Source organism: Nycticebus coucang, chromosome 8, assembly GCF_027406575.1.
Source record: "Nycticebus coucang isolate mNycCou1 chromosome 8, mNycCou1.pri, whole genome shotgun sequence".
In the NCBI taxonomy this organism is placed as follows: Eukaryota; Metazoa; Chordata; class Mammalia; order Primates; family Lorisidae; genus Nycticebus; species Nycticebus coucang.
In genome coordinates, this window is record NC_069787.1 from 96043592 (window position 1) to 96066458 (window position 22867).

Sequence of the window (22867 nt, forward strand, 5' to 3'; positions counted from 1 at the left end):
CAGGAATTGATGATTATTAAATTCCCTCTACATATAATGTTTTAGGTATATTTCAGAAGGTTTGATATTTAGTATATGTTTAAACCTTATCACTACCCCTTTAAAAATAGGTAGGGAAACAATACATGGCAAAGAAAGAGGGAAGATGTCAATGAAGTAAAATTTCTAAGTATATACATGATATAGTAAGGAAAAATATAAATTAGATATTAGATAGAAGTTGCAGATATGTTTCTTTACCTGGTTATAGGTAAAACAGGTATTAATTTGTGTTAATGAAAAAAATTTGTGTTAATTATTTCCTTTCAGCTGTTTCTTTCTTTCTTTTTTTTTCTTTTTTTTGAGACAGGGTCTCATTCTGTCACTCAGGCTAATGTGCAGTGACATCAACACAGCTCACTGCAATTTCAGACTTCTGGGCTGAGATGATCCTCCTGCCTCAGCTTCCCAAGTAGCTGGAACTATCGATGCATATCATCACACCTGGCTAATTTTCTGTTTTTTTATAGAGACAGGATCTCACTCTTGCTGAGGCTGGTCTTGAACTCTTGGCCTCAAGCCATCCTCCTTCTTCAGCCTCTCAGATTGCTAGGATTATTGGTGTGAGCCAACATACCCAGCCTGTGACATCTTTTCTTTACAGCCTGTTTAATTGTCTCTTTGCCTTAATCAGATAGTACATAGCATTTGAGCCCTTGTGGCATGTATATATAGGGATGCATTGCTAAAGGAATACCTGAGGCTGGGGAATTTGTATAGAGAAAGGGTTAATTTGGTTCACAGTTCTGCAGGCTATAAAATAATCATGGCACTGGCATCTGCTTCTGGCAAGAACTCAGGAAGTTTCCACTTATGGTGAAGGAAAATTGGGGCAGGCGTCACATGGTGAGAAGGAAGCAAAAAGGGGGGAAGAAGGAGGTGCCAGATTCTTTTTTATACTCTGTTTTTGCAGCAACTCATAGAGTAAGAAAATTCCACTTATTATAAGGATAGTACCAGATCATTCATGAGATACACATCCTCCTATCTAAATAGTTCTCACTTCCAACATTGGGGATCAAATTCCAACATGAGATTTGGTGGGGGCCAAACCATGTCCAAACTATAGCAGCTGCTATACTCATTCATTAGCTTTTACTACAGAACACAGTATTTCCATGCTCCGGGGATTTCTTGGGTTCCATTCATGCTTCCTCCAATCTCTGTTGTATAGCTGCATCCTATTTCTTCTTGAGGACTGGTAAAAGTCACACCGAACAATTCTAAAACTGCCTCTTGTTTTTTTTTTTTTTGTTGTTGTTGGTTGTTTGCTCATTGACAGGAATTAACCTGAACTTGAAATGGCTTCATGGTAATCTCAGCTTCAATATAATGGAATTGTATTCTTTTTTTAAATTTAATTTTATTAAATCATAAATATATACATTTATGGGGTACAATGTGATGATTGGATATAAAATGTGGAATGCTTAAATCAAACTAACATAACCATCACTTCACTTATTTTTGTAGTGTGACATTATAATACACTCTTAGTTGTTTTGAAATGTACCTTTTGCATTGTGTACATTAGGTGAGATCCCAAATGCTGTCTCTCCACTTGCCCTTCCTCATCCCCTCCCCACTTTCTTTCTGTTCTATCTTTGTATTTTATCATTTGCATGAATGTGTAAATGTTTATATATTGGTTTTATAATAGTATTTAGTACATTGGATACTTTCTCCCCCATTTCTTGAGACACTCTACTAAGAAGAATACGTTCCAGCTCCATCCAGATAAACATAAAAGATGTAAGGTCTCCCTCTTTTTTATGGCTCCGTAATTTTCTATGGTATATGTATGCCACAATTTGTTTATCTATTCATGGGTTGATGGGCATTTAGGGTGCTTCCATGACATGGCTATTGTGAACTGAGCTGCAGTAAACATTCTGGTACAAATGTCTTTGTTGTAAAAATGCTTTTTGTTCATCTGGTTAGATAATACTAGTAATGATATTGCAGGATCAAATGGTAGGTCAGCTTTTAGTTCCTTGAGAGTTCTCCATACTTCATTCCAAAAAGACTGTGTTAGTTTGCAGTCCCGCCAGCAGTATAGAAGTGTTCCTTTTTCCCCATATCCACACCAACGTCTGCAGTTGTGGGATTTTGTGATATGGGCTAATCTTACTGGAGTTAGGTGATATTTCAAAGTGGTTTTGATTTGCTTTTCTCTGACTATTAAAGGTGATGAGCATTTTTTCATGTGTTTGTAGGCCATGCACCATTCATCTTCAAAGAAGTTTCTGTTCGTGTACTTGCCCACAAAGAAATGGGTTTGTTTGTTCTTTTCTTGTTGATTAGTTTGAGTTCTCTGTGGATTCTAGTTATCAGACCTTTGTCAGAAACATAACCTGCAAAAATCTTCTCTCATTCTGAAGACTGTCTGTTTGCTTTACTTACAGTGCCCTTAGCTGTGCAGAAGCTTTGTAGCTTTATCAAATCCTAGTAACATGTGTTTGGTTTTGCTTGAATTGCCAGGGGTGAGGGGAGTCCTCCTTGTAAAATATTTTCCCAGGACAATATCTTCAAGCATTTTCCCTGCACTCTTTTCGAGTATTTGTATAGTTTCATATCTTAATCTAGTGAGAATCAATTTTTGTTAGTTGTGAAAGGTGAGTGTCAAGTTTCATTATTCTACAGGTTGCCAGCCAGTTCTTTCAGGACCATTTGTTAAATAGGGAATCTTTTCCCCATTGTATGTTTTCGTTAAGCTTATGAAAGATCAAATGATGATATATGCCTGGGTTCATCTCTAGGTTCTTTATTCTGTTCCATGTATCTACCTGTCTATTTTTCTGCCAGTACCATGCTGTTTTGATCACTATAGATTTATAGTATAATCTGAAGTCTGGTAATGTGATGCCTCCTTATTTGTTTTTATTTCTAACTAATGTATTGGCTATTCAGTGTTTTTTTTTTTTATTCCATATAAAACAAAGTACTATTTTTTCAAGTTCTTTAAAGTATGGCAGTGGTGCTTTGATAGCGATTTTATTAAATCTGTAGATTGCTTTGGGTAATTTGGGCATTTTAAAAATGTTGATTTTTCCCAGCCATGAGCATGGTATGTTTTTTCCATTTGTTAACATCTTCAGCTGTTTCTCTTCTCAGGGTTTCATAGTTCTTATAATAAGAGAGAACATCCTTTGTTAGATAAATTCCCAGGTATTTTATCTTCTTTCGCACTATTGTAAAAAGGATAAAGTCCTTGACTATGTTTTCAGTTTGACTATTGTTGGCATATATAAAAGATACTAATTTGTAAGTATTGATTTTGTATCCTGAGACACTTCTATTCTTTGATCACTTCTGAGAGCTTTGTAGTTGAATCCCTAGGGTTTTCCAGGTATAAGGTCATGTCATCCGTGAAGAGAGAGAGTTAGACCTCCTCTGACCCCATTTGAATACCCTTGATTCCCTTCTATTGCCTGATTGCAATGGCTGGGACTTCCATTATTATGTTGAATAGCAGTGGTGACAATGGGCATCTTTGTCTAGTTCAAGATCTGAGTGGAAATGTTTTTAATTTTACTCCATTCAATATGATGCTGGATATTATCAAAAGCTTTTTATGCATCTAGTTATAAAATCATATGGTCTTTGTTTTTTATTTTATTTATGTGGTGTATTATATTTATAGATTTACGATGTTGAACCAACCTTTCAATCCTGGGGTAAAACCAACTTGATCATGGTGTATAATTTTTTTTATGTATCATTGAATTCCATTTGCTAGGATTTTATTGAATATTTTTGCATCTATATTAATTAATGATATTGGTCTATGGTTTTTTTTCTTTGTTGGGTCCTTTCCTGGTTTGGGGATTATGATGATATTTGTTTCATGTTGTGTTGATCTTCCTTCATGAATGTGTTGGGGGAGGATTCCTCCTTTTTCTATATTTTGGAAGAGGTTATTTAATATAGGTACTAGTTCTTTTTCTTTAAGCTTTGGTAGAATTCTGATGTGAAGCCATCTGGTCCCAGACTTTTCTTTTCTGGGAAATTTTGTATAATTGATCCTATTTCAGTGTTTGATATAAGTCTATTTAAAATTTCTAATTCTTTCTGGTTGAATCTAAGAAGGTGGCATGCTTCTAGGCATTGGTCTATTTTCTCCAGATTATCATATTTCTGAGAATAGCTTTTTTTTAGTAATCATTGAGGATCTTTTGAATTTCTGTGGTATCTGTTGTTATTTCTCTTTTATCATTTCTGATTGATGTTGTTAAAGATTTTACTTTTCTGTTTCTGGTTAGGCTAGCCAAAGATTTATCAATTTTATTAATTTTTTCAAAGAACCAACTTTTTGTTTCGTTGATCTTCTGAATGATTCTTTTGTTTTCAATTTCATTTATTCTCTAATTTTGGTTATTTCTTTTCTTCTGCTGGGTTTGGACTTGGATTGTTCTTCCTTTTCCAATTGCTTGAGATGTCCCATTAAGTTGTTGATGTCCTCTCTTTCTGTCTTCTTGATGAAGGCTTCTAATGCTATATATTTCCCTCTTAGGACTGTTTTTGCAGTATCCCGCAGGTTTTGATAATTTGTGTCTTCATTATCATTTTGTTCCAAAAATTATGATTTCCTTCTTAATCTTGTCTTTGACCAGGCTGTCATTCAGCCTAAGGTTATTTAGTTCCATGACCTTGTGTGAGCATGCAGATTTCTGTTGCTGTTGACTTCAACTTGTATTCTGTGATGGTCCAAGAAGATATAAAGAATGATCTCTATTCTTTTAAATTTGTTGAGATTAGATTTGTGTACTAAGATACGATCAATTTCAGAAGATGATCTATGGGTTGATGTAAGAGTGTGCATTCAGTTTATTAGGATGAAATGTTCTGTAGATGTTTGTTAAGTCCATTTGTTGTAGGGTCAAGTTTAAGTGCATTATTTCTTTGTTTAGTTTCTTCTTGGAGGATCTGTCCACAACTATCCAAGAGGCTTTAAAATCTCCAACTATTATAGTGCAGGAAGATATCTCATTGTTCATATCTGTTAGGGTTTTCTTTATAAATTGAGGAGCATTTAGGTAGGTCACATAAATGTTAATTATTGAAATCTCTTCATGTTTAGTGTTTCATCAAATATATGTTTCCTTTCTTGTCTTTCCTTATCTTTTTTGGTTTATATCGTTTTATATTTGCAAATAAAATTGCAAACCCTGCTTTTTTCTGATGTCCATTTGCCTGTATTATAGATATCCATCCTTTCACCTTGAGTCTTTTTTTATCTCCCAAAATTGATGAAGAAGGTGCACCTCACCAAAAAGTCAGTCCAGAGGCATCAGCAACTGCCATTCTCAGCTGCCCCACACTGCTGTCCAGTGAGCAATGGAGTCGGGTATATACCCGCTTGAGTCAGAGGGGAGCCAGTGTCTCCTCTGCCTCTGCATACTGTAATAGGTAACTCTGAGGGGCTGACACCTGTTTCCCTCTGTTGGGCAATGTTATCAGGGGAGTGTGCCTCCAAATTCAGACCAGAGACAGTACCTTGCCCCTGCCCTATACTGCCACCAGCAAACAGGAGGGGCTGAAGTCCAGTTCCCTCTGTTGAACAACAGGCTCAGGAGAGTGCCCTGCCAAAGTTTGAGCTGGGGTGTGAGCACCTCTGTAGTGCAGAGCTTCTCTTTCTCCCACATGTCCCTTTCTCCCTGAGCCCCCCAACTTTTACTCGAGTCATTGTTTCCCTGCTGCTGTCCAGTGGCTCACACTATGCACAGGCCTCTCATGGAATTGCCAAACACTCTGGGCTCTGCAGTGGGCAGGCCTACAAAGTCCACCAGGTGAGGGGGGTGGGTGGGCGGACTGGGAGTTCAGAGTTGCACAGAAAATATTTGTTTAATTTAATGCAGGCAGGATGATGCCTAGGCTCACAAGTGGAACTTCCCTGGAGAAGGATGCCCAGTGTTTAGTGGTTCTGTCCCATGGGATAAAATAAGAGGTCCTTTATTCCCTGCTCACTCGCAGAGGGCACACACCAAGTCTGTCTCTTGCAGGAGGGGTTTCTCCTCCTCTTGGCAATGGATTTTGTACCTGGAATTTGTTTTTTTGGAGCCACAGCTTGCCTCTGTAGAAATCATGTGCACTTATCTACTTTCTTCACTCAGCTTCCCATCTTCAACTTCATTGAGTCCATTCTGTCTATTATCTTTACCCTGGACAGGAGCCTGCTTCGAAAGCTGCCTCTAGTAGGCCATCTTACTTCCTCTCCCTGGTATTATATTCTTATCTGGTATATGTATGTTTCCCTTGGTTTCTAAATTAGCAGAGTTCTTAGATGGGAAGCAAAAAATTTGTAGGTGAGTTATTTGGTGTGAGAGTGAAGTGAAAAATACCCCATTCATCTCAAATGTTTTGTTTCTGGACCCATGTATTCTGGTTATGCAAGAAATACAGCTTTATATTGGTTATTGGCTCAAGGTATTTATCACATATATGGATTGCCTCAGCTTTAAAAAAAAGCTAGTGTAATGAAATCTTCTATGCCTTCTCTATTGTTGTCTATAGTCCACTGCACTGGCTAATGAAGTAACTATTAAGATAGTGATTCCTGTGGGCATCATTCCCTTATCTTCTTTTTTTTTTTTTATGAGTTCCTTGTAAAGGTATTGAATGGTCTGTTGAAGGTCATGTTGCCAGATGCCAAAAATGAAACAGTTAGAAAAGTAACTCCAAATACCGTCCTCTTATGCAGTTGGCTAATCTACTTGGAGTACTCTGGTACCATACCAGAGTCTTAGCATTGCCCACTGCTACTGGCCAGTTCTGATTCAACAGTTGTGGTACCAGGGCAGACTTGATGAGGGAAATTCCATCGAGTTGAGCTCCTGCATAGTGGCTATTTGTTTCACAACATTCATTTTAGGTTAGCTGGGAAAGTAAACAGATTAAATTTATGGGATACTGCGGGCAATGATGGGATGATATATACTTTAAAGAAAATAGGCTTCCTTTTATAAGATTACTTATTCAGGTAAGGTAATCTGAGAGCTTTCAATCAAGGCAAGAACACCCTCATCAGTAGGGAATGGGGGATTTTTCTTTCTTTTTTAATTTTTTTAATTATTATTTTTTTTATTTTGGGGGATTCATTGAGGGTACAATAAGCCAGGTTACACTGATTGCAATTGTTCGGTAAAGTCCCTCTTGCAATCATGTCTTGCCCTCATAAAGTGTGACACACACCAAGGCCCCACCCCCCTCCCTCCGTCCCTCTTTCTGCTCCCCCCCCCATAACCTTAATTCTCATTAATTGTCCTCATATCAAAATTGAGTACATAGGATTCATGCTTCTCCTGGAATAGGGGATTTTTCTGATGCAAAGGGATGGGTACCTAGAAGGGAGCTCAGGGTTTTTTCTAAGTTATCTATCTTCCTTCTATCTCTATTCTGATGAACAGGTTACCATTCTTTCCAAGACAGTAACCTCCTCGCTTTATTTTTAATATTTATGAAAAGACCACGAATACAACTGACCCTGTAACACAGCAATCCTCAGGGTCAAAACTTGAGTTTTATTTTTGGCTGTATGAGTGCTGAAGCTAAAGTAGGTGATGGGTTTGAATTATTTTTTTTATTGTTGGGGATTCATTGAGGGTACAATAAGCCAGTTACACTGATTGCAATTGTTAGGTAAAGTCCCTCTTGCAATCATGTCTTGCCCCCATAAAGTGTGACACACACTAAGGCCCCACCCCCCTCCCTCCAGGGTTTGAATTCTTGTATCAGCATCAGAAAAGTGAGCATTCAGATTTTTGTATCCCTACTTTCCTGCCTAAAGATTCTTCTTCCAGTTAGATATTATGGAATGTATAAAATTGTCTTACCCATCTGTTAAAATCAAGTAAAAATATAGAGACAAATCTCTAAAGAAAACGTTTTTATTTCACTGGGTGGCAGTTGTGTGTGCCTTAGTTCCAGCTATTTGGGAGTCTGAGGGAAGAGGATTGTTTGAGCCCAGCAGTTCAAGGCTGTAATTGCACCTGTAAATAACCATCACACTCCAGCATGGGCAATATAGTGAAAACTCTTTATTTTAAAAACAAAATGTTTTATGTTTTGTTTGGGAAAACAGAATCACCACCTGGAGCATACACAGAGATGGAAATGGTCTTCTGTGTGCCTGAAGAACAGAGTTTTTGTTGTTGTTGTTTTGTTTGAGAGTCACAGCAGTTCATTTCAGCAGTTACTGGGTAAAACTGGAGTTAAGGTTATAGCAGGCCATTTTGGGTGCAGCTGGCCTGTGATAGAATTCCTTGGGAGGCATTATGTACCCAAGTGCTTTTTCTTTCCCATGATGTCTTTTTTTTTTTTTTAGAGACAGAGTCTCACCTTGTCACTGTAGGTAGAGTGCTGTGGTGTCACAGCTCACAACAACCTCCAGCTCTTGGGCTTAGGTGATTCTCTTGCCTCAGCCTCCCGAGTAGCTGGGACTACAGGCGCTCGCCACAATGCCTGGCTGTTTTTTGTTGCAGTTTGGCCGGGGCTGGGTTTGAACCCGCCACCCTTGGTATATGGGGCCGGCGCCCTGTTCACTGAGCCACAGGAGCCGCCCCCCATGATCTCTTGATGTGATTTGGTTGGGCATGACAAGATAACTCCAATTCATATAATCAATTTCTACATCTCATAGATTTGTTTAATTTGTAGTTCAGACTAGAGTTAAAGAGAGAATCAGTAGGTCAGCAGTATCCAGAAGATATCTTGCTTCTGATAATGCAGGCTAAGTTACTTTTTTATACCTAAGGATTTTTTTATTTGTTTGTATGTTCATTTATCCGTTCATTCTTTCTACAACCTCATTCTTGGTCTATTTAGCAAACCTCTTTCAAATTCAGCCTCAGACTTTTCTTTAGGATGGAGACAATGTTAAACTGTTCTAGTTATGCATATTTCATTTGTAAGCATTATAAGAACCTTATTATCATCATTGGAAAGGGTTAGAGTTCTGGGCCTTCAAAGTGGTTATGTGAGAGTGAGAATAGAAAGAGTATTTGTAAAAGTGCCCACTGAAGAAAGGTTGGGAGAGTTACTTAGTGTCAGCTGCCAAAGAACAGTGAACAGTGAAGAAGCAGGAACATCTGTTCTGCTTTAGTATTAGGCAATCTCAGTGTCCTAAATTGTGACATTATAGCATAGAATGAAAAGCAGAGACCTCTAGGTTACACTTTCTTGCCTCTGTTAACTGTAGTAAGTACCTTCTAACTTATCTAGATATTTTTCTCTATACTCGCCTAGAGTTTGTTCTCAACAAAGATGCCATAGAGGTCCTTTATAAATTAGATCATGTTACCTCTCTGCATAAAATCTGCTGGCTTTCTGTTACCTCTCTAACCTTCAGTGACACTGGTTTCCTTACATTTATTTAGCCATTTCAGGTATGTTCTTGCCTTAAGTTTTTTGCTTACGTTCTTTCTTTCTTTCCTTTTTTGTTTTTTAGAGACAAGAGTCTCATTTTGTTGCCCTCAGTAGAGTGCTTGGCTTCACAGCTCACAGCAACCTCCAGCGCTTGGGGTTCGGTGATTTTGTTGCCTGAGTAGCTGGGATTACAGGCTCCCACCACAATGCCCATCTATTTTTTTTTTATTGCAGTTTGTCCAGGGCCGAGTTTGAACCCGCCACACTCGGTATATGTGACTGGCGCCCTACTCACTGAGCCACAGGTGCCCCCTGCTTATGTAGTTTCTTATGTTTGGAATATTGTGACTGGTTAACTCTGTCACTTCCTTCCAGTCTTTTCTCAAATCTTTTAAGTTAGGTGTATCTTGAGTACCATCTTTACCCTGCCTCCTCCCCTCTTTTCACTAACTTAAAACTTGATGCTTTACAGGATGCTGGGGTGGGAGGATGAGGAGTTGATTAGTGGGTACAAAAATACGGCTAGATAGAAGGCATAAGATCTAGTGTTTCAAAGCACAAGAGAACAATTATAGTTAACAGTAATTTATTGTGTATTTTAAAACAAGCACAAGAGAAGATTTGGAATGTTCCTCAAAGAAAGAAATGATAAATATTTGAGTTAATGGATATCCCAGTTAGGAAGATTTACTCACTACATATTGTATACTTGTATCAAAATATCACTTGTAGTCCATCTATTGCAACTATTGTATATTCATAAAAATTAAAAACAATCAAGTATTGAATGGGAAATAAAGAGACTGCTGCCTTTGGAAACTGTAGCTGCCACTAACTATCTTTTTAGTCTATGCTCCTTTGGGTAATTGTTTTCTTTTTCTAAGTCTGAGGTAGGTGTAGCTTAGGTCACCTACACCAGGAGCACAGGGAAGCTGAGGAATTCAGCTTTCATTATTTTACAGTTATGCAATGGAAAGGGGATATGAAGGTGATTATGATGCAGGACAACTAAGGAAAACGTCACAATTTTCTATAACATGTCCATTCTCTTCTGAGATTCCTTTCCGGAATAGGTTAGAGTTTTTCTATCTTACTCTCATACCTCTTAAGTAGTTTGGGTTTTTCATACTTTGGGTTTGTTTCATAGTTTGTGTACTGGGCTGCATTCCAGGGTGATTTCTTCAAGTGCTATTTATGCAAGGAGGATTCTCTGAAATCCTATGCATTATGCATCCTATTGAGGTTTTTCTTTTGTTCATCGATAATATTTTTGTGTGGTTTTATTGTAGTGAAATATAGATGACATAAAATTTGACATTTAACTTTTTAAGTGTACAACCCAGTGGCATTAAGTACATTTACAGTGTCATGCAGCCATCATCACATTTATCTTCAAAAGTTTTTCATCATCCCAAAGAGAAAATTTACATCTGTTAAGCAGTAAGTCACCATTCTTCTACCCAGTCGCTGGTAATCTTTATTCTACTTTCCATTCCTATGAATTTTTCTATTCTGCATACCTCATATAAATGGAACAATAAAACTTTTTTTTGGGGGGGGGGGGTCTGGCTTATTTCACTAGCATGGTGTTTCCAGGATTCATCCATGTTGTAGAATGTATTACAATTTTATTCCTCTTCAATTAAATTTATATTTACCATATTGTTCCATTCATTTGTTAATGGACATTTGGATGATAATACTTTTCATTTGCAAGATTCACAATGTTTTGCATGTCAGTTCTTGTTTTATTTATGCTTGTTTTGTTTCATACTCTTTCCTTTCTTAAACAGGAGTTATTCCTTCATTTCTTTCTATATTCTGAGCATTTAAAAATATTTATCAGGCTGTTTTATAAAATTAATTTTATTTGAAAATGGTTTACTAACATCATTTACTTGTGATGGTTTGACTTAAGAGTTTTAGTTTTGCAACCTTTCGTTGGTATGAAAGTGGTACACATTCAGGAAAAACCATACTTCAAGTTTCCATGCAATCATTCTATTTTTCACTCTTAGTGCAATAGTCAATAAATTACACTTGTGCTCAACACTTTATAAAGATATTTGTATAAATAGGCTTTGTGTTAGATCATTTTGCCAAACTGTAGTCTAATGTAAGTGCTCTGAACACATTTAAGGTAGGCTAGGTTAAACTATTATGTCTGGTAGGTTAGGTGTATTAAATGCATTTTTGACTTGTGATATTTTCAACTTAGAATGAGTTTATCAGAATATAACCCAGTTGTGAATTGAAGAGTTCCTGTATTTGTATTACTTTTAAGATTTTGAACTTTAGAGTCTTCATGTGTGTTAGAATTTTGGTTTTCAGAAGTGAGAGATTTTGTTTTCCTCTTCCCTTTCTCTCTCTGTCTAGTACTTGTGTGGTTACTGCTACCATTCCCTTAACCCCCAAACCGGGACCAATAACAGCACATTAGAGCTCCTTCCCCACAATGACACTGGGGTTGTGGCAGATCCTGACCTGTGGCTAAGGTATGGAGGGGGCTGCTTTAGGTCTAATCTCTTTAGTCCCACAGCTTGTTAAAAACCATAGTCCCAAGTGAAGTTTAATAGAAGTTATTGCTGGGCTTCATGTTGGCCTTTTTTGTGAAAGCTTCAAGCAGTGAATCTGGCCTGGACCCCCTTCTCATTTGGAGCACAGTTTGTCCTTGTTATCCCTGTAAATCTAATCTCCTAGTCACTAGAGCTTTCGATTTGAAAGCCTTAGAAGACTTATCATTTCATGCTGGGTCAATTTTCTGTCTTTCCTGTTCTGTTGCTATCCCACCGAGACATTAATTTTATTTTGGATCTCAAACATATTTGTTTTTTTAAATGTTTATTATTACTATGTATTGGGATATAAGGAAACAAGCCAAAATATGAACTTACAGAGCAATTTTGATAGAAAGTTTTTGTAAATCATATTTAAAGTACAAAATAAAATATAGCTGACTTTGGTATTGTTTAATTCTAGATAGTGTTTGTTTTTTTGTAGCAGTGACTATTAAAAGATAAAGAATAAGCAAAAATTACCATTTCTTTAATATTCTATGTGTTGGACATTGTATTAGATACTTTGCACTTATCAAATCACACTTTGGAAACCTGGATTAGTAGGTGGAATTATCCACTTATTTCAGATGATGAAGGCAAGGCTTTCAGAGGTCAAATACTTTTACCAAGGTAGGATGGCCAGAAAGTGGAAAATAGCAATTGAGGCCAAGTTATAATACCCCATAATTCATGCTCTTGCCTACATTGCTGTGCAATATATTTATCTACTTAAGGGACCGTCTTTTCCTGCCAAATTTTATTTCTTATAATCTTCACCATATATGGAAACTGGTTTACTACTTCACTTTATTTTGTTATTTTTCCAAGTGTTCCATCTGTATTCTACTTGGCCTATGGAACAAAGTATTTTGAGATAATGCTGTCTTTGAATTTTCGAAATTTTCAGAATATCAATTGTATATTATAACCTATGAAAAATATGTTAATATTAGTTTAGGCTAGGTTAGTATATATTGAGGTAAGTCATAAGTCTTAGAATTTTAAAATAAGAACAATCTAAGTTTCCCTTAGATCTAAATGATTCAAGTAGCTAAAGACCTACTAGATGAAATTCCAAAGACATTGTATTTTAGTTTATCTTGTACATAATTTCTGCATTATGTTTAATACTCTTATAACTTTACCCATGTATCTCTGTTTCCACAGAATCAAGTTTATATTGTTTAGCCTTGCAATGACACCATTCTGTCTTATCAAACTTATCTCCAACGTGTCCCCAGTATGAATTCTCTTCCATATTCCTTGCTCATTATTTCTCTATACCTGTTTTTATAGCATATTACAGTGTATAGTGTCATCTCTCCACCTGTTTTCCTTTCATGCCAAACCCTTCTGTAGGAACTTCACTTTCTTCATGAATCTTAATCTGATGTTGACAGTTTACAATGAACCTCCTCTTTCAGAAGAACACTACAACTTCCAGTTGATGTTACACAGCACCTATTTGCTTTGTGTTTAAGTGCTGTTATTAAGATTGTGATTTCCCTGTATATCTTCTGATTATCTCTACAGCACTCTTAAGATGTAGTATATTGAAATAACTTTGGAAATTACCATTTATAACCAGTTATACAGTAGCTTGAAGAAATAAAGGCTGTCTTATCATTCACTTCAGTTTTGCATAGTGAGTCATGACATATACTTCTATCATTGGCTTACTGTTTTTCATCTGAGAAGATGAGTATTATTTAGTTAAAAAAATTAAACTAAACCATGCTTATTTTATGCTCCTAACAGCTTCAGATATTCAGCCTTGCATATCATTTCAATATTCTGGGTGAGGTGAGAGAAGTGGGCCTCTTGGGCAGTGTCTCAGGTGGCTGGTAGATCCAGGTGGTCACTCACTATGCTTTCACTTTCCACTGTGGGAGAAGTTGCAGGCTGATTTCTCTTGGTACTGACCTGTGCTGTCTTGGGGGATGGATGAACCAGGTAAAGTGAGACTTTCTTCTTACCCTCTTCAATGTATCTATTCTGGCTTTTTTGCTCCAGTGGGTTGCTGAAACTTCATTGTTGGACTCCTGGATTTCTACAAAGTTACTCTCATCCAGGGATGGATGTCAAATTGATGCTTTTTAGGGAAGAAGATGACAGAAAGCACCTATTCTGCCATCTTGCTAGTATCACATCTGTCACATTTTACTCTGAACAAGACCTTAGATGAAAGCTTTTATTTTATTAAGCATATAAGTTGATGGATATAGATAATGCTGTAGTATTATTCTAAGGTGATTTTCTTTTTATGTGCTGGAGTAAATCAAAATAGTAAAAGCATAAAACATTTTCAAATGATGTATATATTGATTGGTGCTCAGTGTTAATGCACTTAGTCATGTTTGAACACAGTGATGCTTTGTCAGCTATCTTCTTGTGGAAGGAAATCATGCTTACTGCTAATTTTGTGGAATACATTTTCCTGTGCTATTTCTAAGCAGATGATGTTCTCATTGGGGCTAATAAATTGGGTTCAAGTTATGTTAGTGTATGAAATTTTTAGTCCCAGAAAATATTGCCCCTCTAAATTGGTGTAGATATCATATAAATGTTATCACGTTATACTTCTGCCTTTAACAACTTTTCAATAACTTTTCATGAATATTACTCATGTTAAGATTTAAGTATTTATTTATGTAAAGATAGAATTAGAAATTCAAGAAGCAATTCAAAAGTTGTCTCAAGAATTTGATGAATTCAAAGGCAAAATCACCAAAGATTTGGATACATTGAGGCAAGAACTTGCAGCCCTCAAAGATCTGAGAAATAATGGTAGAATCCCTCAGTAACAGAATGGAGCAGGCAGAAGAAAGGATCTCTGACATTGAAGACAAAGCTTTTGAATGCTCCCAAATGCTCAAAGAGGAAGCGTAGTGGAGAGCAAAAACAGATCTTTCCCTGAGAGAATTGTGGGACCACTGCAAAAGAGCAAACATTCGCCTCATAGGAATCCCTGAAGGAGAAGAGGATGGCCTGAAAGGCACAGATACTTTACTCCAAGAGATAATTGAGGAGAACTTCCCAAGCATGGCAGGAGATACTGAAATTCAGATAGCATACAGTTTCAGAAACCTAGCATGACTCAACACAAATAAAGCATCTTCTAGACACATTGCAATTAACTTTTCCAAAGTTAATACGAAGGAGAAAATCCTGTAAGCAGCCAGATGTAAGAAAATCATAATCTAAGAATATTAGAATGACTACAGATCTCTCTGCTGAAACTTTTCAAGCCAGAAGAGGATGGTCATCAACCTTCAATCTCCTAAAACAAAACAACTTTCATCCCAGGATCCTGTATCCAGCTAAATTGAGCTTCATTTATGACGGAGAAGTGAAATACTTTAATGACATACACACATTGAAGAAATTTGCCATAACCAAACCAGCTCTTCAGGATAGTCTCAGACCCATCCTTCATACTGACCAGAACAATGCTCTGCCACCAAAGTAAACTGACTCTGAAATTCTTGACCAAAACCCAGTTTCTACAGTGGTGAAAAGATTCAAAATGTCCACTGCACTTTCGAAAAATTTGACACCCAAAATACTACCAGGCTTATCAGTACTCTCAATTAATGTGAATGGCTTAAATTGTCCTCTTAACAGGCACAGGTTGGGTCACTGTATACAAAAACTCAGGCCAGATATCTGCAGCATAAAAGAATCTCATCTTACCTTAAAGGATAAATATAGACTCAGGGTGATGGGATGGGTATCTGTATTCCAGGCAAATGGAAATCAGAAAAAAGCAGGGGTGGCAATTTTATTTGTAAATACACTAGTCTTTAAACCAACAAAAGTAGGAAAGACAAGGATGGGCACTTCGTATTTTCAAGGGAAACACTCAACACAATGAGATGTCAATTATTAACATTTATGAACCCAACCAGAATTCTCCTCAATTAATAAGGGAGACCCTAACAGACATTAGAAATTTAATATCTTCCAGCACCATAATAGTTGGAGATTTTAACACCCCTTTGAAGTGTTGGATAGATCGTGCAAAAAGAAGCTAAGCAAAAAAGTTTTGGACTTAAACTTCTACATACAACAATTGAATTTAACAGACATCTACAGAACATTTTATGGTAACAAAACTGAATACACATTCTTCTCATCAGCCCATGGAACATCCCCCCAAATTGATCACATCTTAGATCACAAGTCTAATCTCAGCAAATTTAAAAGAATAGAAATTATTCCTTGTATTTTCTCAGATCATCACACAATAAGAGTTGAACTCACCAATAATAGGTATCTGCATACTCATACAAAGACATGGAAACTAAACAACCTTATGCTGAATGATAGCTGGGTCATAGATGAGATTAAGAAGGAAATTGCCAAATTTTTGGACCAAAACAATAATGAAGACATGAATTATCAGGACCTGTGGGATACTGCAAAGATAGTCTTCAGAGGGAAATTTATAGCATTGCAAGATTTTCTCAAGAGAATGGAAAGAGAGGAAGTCAATAACTTAATGGGACATCTCATGCAACTGGAAAAGGAAGAACATTCCAATCCCAAACCCAGTAGAAGAAAAGAAATAACTAAAATTAGAGCAGAATTAAATGAAATCAAAAACAAAAGAATTATTCAAAAGACCAATGAATGAAAAAGTTGAAAAAGTCAACAAAATTGAGAAACCTTTGGTCAACCTAACCAAAAATACAAAATTCATGTCCATAGTATCATCAATCAGAAATGACAAAAGCGAAATAACAACAGACACCTCAGAAATTCAAAAAATCCTTAATGAATACTACAAAAACTTTATTCTCAGAAATATGAAAATCAGAAAGAAATTGAGCAATACATGGAAGCACACCAACTTCCTAGACTTAATCAGAAAGAATTGGAAATGCTGAAGAGACTTCTATCAAGTACTGAAATAGAAATCAACTATATGATATCTCCCGAAAAAGAAGAGTCTGGGACGAGATGGCTTCACATTAGAATTCTACCAAACCTTTAGAGAGGAACTAGTATCTATATTACTTAACCTTTTCCAAAACATCTAAAAAGAAGAAATACTTCCCAACACATTCTATGAAGCAAATATCGCCCTGATCCCCAAATGAGGAAAAGACCCAACAAGAAAAGAAAACTATAGACCAATACCTTTAATGAACATAGATGCAAAAATATTCAATAAGATCCTAGCAAACAGAATCCAGCAACACATCAAACGAATTATACACCATGACCAAGTGGGTTTTATCCCAGGGTCTCAAGGTTGGTTCAATATACATAAATATATAAATATAATATACCACATAAACAAACTAAAAAACGAATACCATATATTTTCTCAGTAGATGTATAAAAAGCTTTTGATACTATCCAGCATCCTTTCATGATCAGAACACTGAAGAAAATAGATATAGAAGAGATTTTTCTTAAACTGAGAGAGGCCATCTACAGCAAAACCATAGCCAATATCATATTGAATGGAGTAAAATTGAAAACATTTCTACTCAGGTCAGGAACCAGGCAAGGTTGTGAAACCTGGCCCTAGTCATACCAGCTCTTTTTCATCTTTGATATGTGAAATTATTTACTAACTCAGTGACTTCTTGTATACTTTTCTTCTTTGCAGGTGACAACATACTTAGTCCTCTCTCCCCACACAATTTTTCATTTTGTGACCTTTTTTGGCAAGTGTTGGGCCTTGCCACTTATTTAGAGAAGAGTTCACTGATCTTCTCCTTTTAAATTGGTTATCACCATTAAAATCTCTCATTGTATCTTTTCATTTCCTTAAGATTTATCACTGTCCATATCTGTTTGTTGTGATTGTCTGATTCCCTTTTTGACCAAGAACTTTCCGAAGGTAGGAACCATATCCATTTTTGTTTACTGATAATATTTTGGCAATTAGCATAGGGACTGGTGTCATAGTGTATGCTGCTTATGAGATAGGCTGAGAGAATGCAAGTACCTTTCTGTTACTAGGATGAGAATTCCTCTACCAGACCTAGAATTCCTATATTGACACTAGTTTCTAAGAAAATATAATACCAACATAAGCGAGTACTTGTAAAACTTTTCAGAATCCATTGTCCGGTTTCCCTTGTTTCTCCTTCTGCTTTTCTACATCTTTTTGCCAAGGGTATTACTTAATTTGCATTACAGAAAATAGTAAAGGATATAAATATTTTCAAAATTAATCTAAGTAAGACTTCAGCAATATCGTGGTTTTTCCTTTGAGGAAAAAAATCTAGACTCATTAAAAAAAAGTATGTCTTAAAGACACATTTTAAAATACTTTATAGGATTTATACATATAAAATTGAGGGCTTAGATAGTAAAACTCAAATGTTTTTACCTTAATTCCATTCAGTTACACTACTGCTGTACATCACTGCAAAAGAATTTTTGATCATTTAGATGTACTTTCTTTTGTATTTGCAGGAATTTAAAAATTTGAGTTAAACACATTGCAGAAGGTAATGTGGCTGTCTTTTGTGGCTCTGGTTCTAGGCAGTATGAAACTGTAGTTCCACTTGAAGATTCCATTGTGACTGAGGTTACAACAACTCTACAAGAATGGGCCAGTCTGTGGAAGCAACTGTATGTGGTAAGTAGTTGAATATTGTTTACCACATCTTAAAGTTTCATAGTACCAAGTGAAAAAATTATCTAACCTATACCAATTCTATAGTTTTTTAGATGTTTGTTCTTAACACTAATTGAAGCATAGTAGATTTGAATTTTTCTAAGCAAAGGAGAACACATTATTCATATGCCTATAGTTCCTCTACCCTGTTCCTGTCACTAGAATGTAAGTTCAGTAACACCAGGGATCCCAACTATTTTACTTATTGTTTTGTCCCCAGATTCTTTCACAAAAAAGTTGTCTACTGACTGACCATGAGATTTACTTAGCTTTTATCTTTTGTGAACCCCATAGTGAGTAAAGGCCAAGAAATGGTATTAAAAATTTCTTACAGCTACTAAACTTAAAGGATATTGTCATATGTGACACTTCACTGGGCCAACAATTAATAGAGAATGTAATGAAAACCCAGTAAAGAAAAACAAGTTTTTGGGAAACTTACTTAGAGAGTAGAAGGTGATAGCATATATAAATAATTATAATATCTAAACAAAAAGTTAAGTGACAACGTTTTTGGGTTCTGGACAAGATGGAGTAAACACAAAAGCCCTGGAAAAAACACATAATTTACCTACTGGAAAACTCTGAAAGTTAGGGAAAAGAGGGTGCACTGGCCAGGGATTTGGGGACTCAGGAAGTGAAGGGGTTCCCTGGTGGTTTTTATTTCATTTTCTTCCATATACGATAGACAAAAATAAAAAAATGTAAATCTGTGCAGACAAAAACAAATGAAGCCCTCTCAGCAATACCAATAAGCCAAGCAAGTTGAAATTTGCACAGGTGAATCAGAAAGGATGCTGTTGACTATTTCTTAGAAGAGAAATAATGAACGATAAAATAGTCTGTCCCAAAGTGTTTGTAGTAACCCATGTATCTCGACCTGGTCTATAGAGGAGCCCTCAACTTGGAAATAACAAGGGGTTGGGAAAAAATAGTGCCAAAGAAGACCTCTTCTCCCTAGCCAACAGATGTATCAATAAGACAGGAACCTTTTAACCATACTTTCCTATTCTTTAAGACAACATCACAATAAAAACTGTACTCTTCTCTCACCCTAATAGGCATTTCAGCAGCAAAATCCATAACCAGATCTCTGTTTTATTCATATATTCCTTCCCTACATGCATAAATGAGGAGATATCCCTCTTCAGTGGAGCCTGCAGGCAGAACTCTTTAGCCCACGAGCAGTTATAAAGAGGTGCCTCTTCTCAGCAGAGTTTATAAATGGAACTCTGGCTTTCCCTTTCACCCTTGCTCTGTAGTAAGGAAGAGGCAACCCTCCATGGAGGAGCCTGTGGGTGAACTCTTGATTTCTACTCTCCTTGTAGTGCAGGACTCTGACTTCATGCCCCACACCCACATTGATGAGTCAGTACTTCTCTCTAATAGACCCTGTGGAACACTGCCCTTTTATTCTTGCCCTGCTGAAATGAGGCAGTGTTCCTCCCCATCCAAACCCAGGCTGAGAAAGGAGCAGAGTGAAGTTCTGTTACCTAGGTAACATACCAATGGGGGAAGCCTGAAAGCACTGTGTAGATTTGTAAACTAAATTGACATTTGAACCACAGCACAGAAGTGTAACCCTAGGGTTTACATTTTTTAATCTAAACAGTTGACCATGGCTATAATCGATGATTTAAATAGAAATCAGAGTGTTACTACTGTATAATAGTTAAACTGTTCTGCAGATAGCCCCAAATTAATTGTTACAGAAGACCTGGAAAATTTAAACTATAATAAAAAAGACATCAACAGATGCCAGTGTTCAGATAATACAGAAATGGAATGATAAACAGGATTTTTTTTTTAATCCTTAAATTTTATAGTTTATTTGACAACCTGGCAAACTTTTACACTTATCTGAAGGTTAGATGTGCATTTTTAAGGGATCAGGAGATGAAGAGTTCTCCTCTGAGGTAAATAAGGCAATATGGGATTGGTTTCCTATCTTAAATTAGCATTAGATCATAAGCTTCTGGGGGGCTTTATGACATTAGGTGGCCAGAGAGATGGAGTAATAGCAGCCCATGGATCACATGACAGCAGGTAGGATGTGGAACATTTCTCCCAAGTCTAGGTGAGATTGTTATCACCCATGCTGGGGAAGAGCTGTGTCCACTCTTTTGCAGCCCTGAGCTGGGTGAGCCAGTGGGATGCCAGAGAAGCCTCTGTTTATATGACTAGTAGTAAAATACTATCTTCGCCTTAATTCATTTTCTGTTGCTATAACTGAAAGCCACAAACTAGATAATTTATAAAGAAAAGATATTTATGTAGCTCATGGTTTTAGAAGTCCAAGAGCATGGTGGCAGCTTCTGGCTAGGGGTTTCCCCACTGCCATATGTGCAGAATGGTGGAAGATAAAAACAAATGCATGCAAAGGAAATTGCAAAGTTGAGCCGAGCTTTTTTTTTATTTGAGACAGAGTCTTACTCTGTCACCCTCGGTAGAGTGCCATGCTGTGGCATTACAGCTCACAGCAACCTTCAACTCCTGGGCTTAAGCAATTCTCTTGACTCAGCCTCCCAAATAGTAGGGATTACAGGCACCCACTGCAATGCCTGGCTATTTTTGGTTGCAGTTGTCATTGTTGTTTTAGCTGGCCAGGGCTGGGTTTGAACCTGCCAACCTCGGTATATGTGGCTAGCACTGTAACTACTGTGCTACGGGTGCCAAGACAAACTGAGCTCATTTTTATAACAACTCACTCTCATGAGAACTTATTCATTCCTATAATAATAGCATTATTATAGGCCTTCATCTGTGAGGGCTCTCCCCTCATAACTCAGTCACCCTTTAAAGGCCCGACTTCTCAATACTGTTAACATTGGCAATTAAGTTTCCAACACATGAACTTTAGGGATGCACATTCAAACCATAGCCTTTTTTAGTAAGTCTATTTTTAAAACATGTGGTGAACCATTATGAAAGCCCCACTAATTGGGCATAGGTTTCATTGAATAAAGAAAGACCAGACTTGTGGTTTATAGTGATCCAGTCCAGGGCATCCAGATGAGGAACTAGCCAGTCAATTCTGTACTGTGCATTCATTTTTCCTCTTAATACCAGGAAAAGCTGTGGTACAAACTGAATGTTTGTGTCTTCTCAAATTTTACATGTTATGTGATGGTAATAAACAGGATTTTTAAAGACAATAACAGATACTCTTTTTTTAAAAAATTCAAAATATTAAGGGGGCACCAAGGTTTTTGTTACATGGATAGTTTTATAATGCTTTAGTCAGGGCTGTAAGTGTGCCTATCACCTTAATATTATTCATTGCACCTGTTAGGTAGGTTTTTAAACCCATCCCTCCTTTCCCTATCCCTTTTTTGGTTTCCAACAATTTTTACTTTTTTCTATGCCCATAAGTGCCCATACATTAGTTCCAAGTTATTAGGAAGTACATGTGGTGTTTTTTTCCCCCCATTCTTGAGATACTTAGGGTAATAGTCTCTAGTTCCATCTAAGTTGCTACAGAAGACATTCACTGCTTTTTCTGGCTGAGTAGTACTCCATGATGTGTGTATATCCCATTTAGTTAAGCCTAGGCAAAGAATTTATATCTAAGATCCCAGACGCAAATAAATAAATAAATAAATAAATTGCACTTGATTAAATTAGAAAGCTCCTGCACATCGAAGGAAACAATCAACAGGAAAAATGGAAAACCTTCAGAATGGGGGAAGATATTTACGAACTATACATCTGATAAAGGGCTAATATCAAGAATCTACAAAGAACTCAAATAAGTCAGCAAGAAAAAACACACAACCTTATTATAAAAGGGTGAAATACATAACAGAAGTTTTCAAAAGAAGGTAGACAAATGGCCAACAAGCATATGAAAAATTGCTCAATATTACTAATCATCAGAGAAATGCAAATTAAAACTATAATGAAATGTCACCATGCCTCTGTAAAAATGGCTGTTATGAAAAAGCCTAAAAACTGGCTGGGCATGGTGGCTCACACCTGTAATCCTAGTACTCTGGGAGTCTGAGGTGTGAGGATTCCTTGCTCAGGAGTTTGAGACCAGTCTGAGCAAGAGTAAGACTCCATCTCTACTAAAAATGGAAAAATTGCTAGACCTGGTGGCACGTGTCTATAGTCCCAGCTACTTGAAAGGCTGAGGCAGGAGGATTGCTTGAGCCCACGAGTTTGAGGTCGTACTGAGCCATGACAAGGCTACTGCACTCTATCCAGGGCTATAGAGTGAGACTCAGTCTCAAGGAAAAGGAAAAAAAAGTTCAAAAACAATACAGAT

General features: G+C 36.8%; 1 protein-coding gene across 7 annotated transcripts in view; it reads left to right on the forward strand.

The window, feature by feature from the left end:
* Positions 1-22867, forward strand: part of DOCK3 (dedicator of cytokinesis 3) — an 899254-nt gene that overhangs the window by 212704 nt on the left and 663683 nt on the right. For all 7 annotated transcript variants that reach the window (XM_053600715.1, XM_053600720.1, XM_053600716.1 and 4 more), the window contains one exon: positions 18465-18561. In XM_053600715.1, the coding sequence (XP_053456690.1) occupies positions 18465-18561 (97 nt within the window). The remainder of the gene's footprint in view (positions 1-18464; positions 18562-22867) is intronic.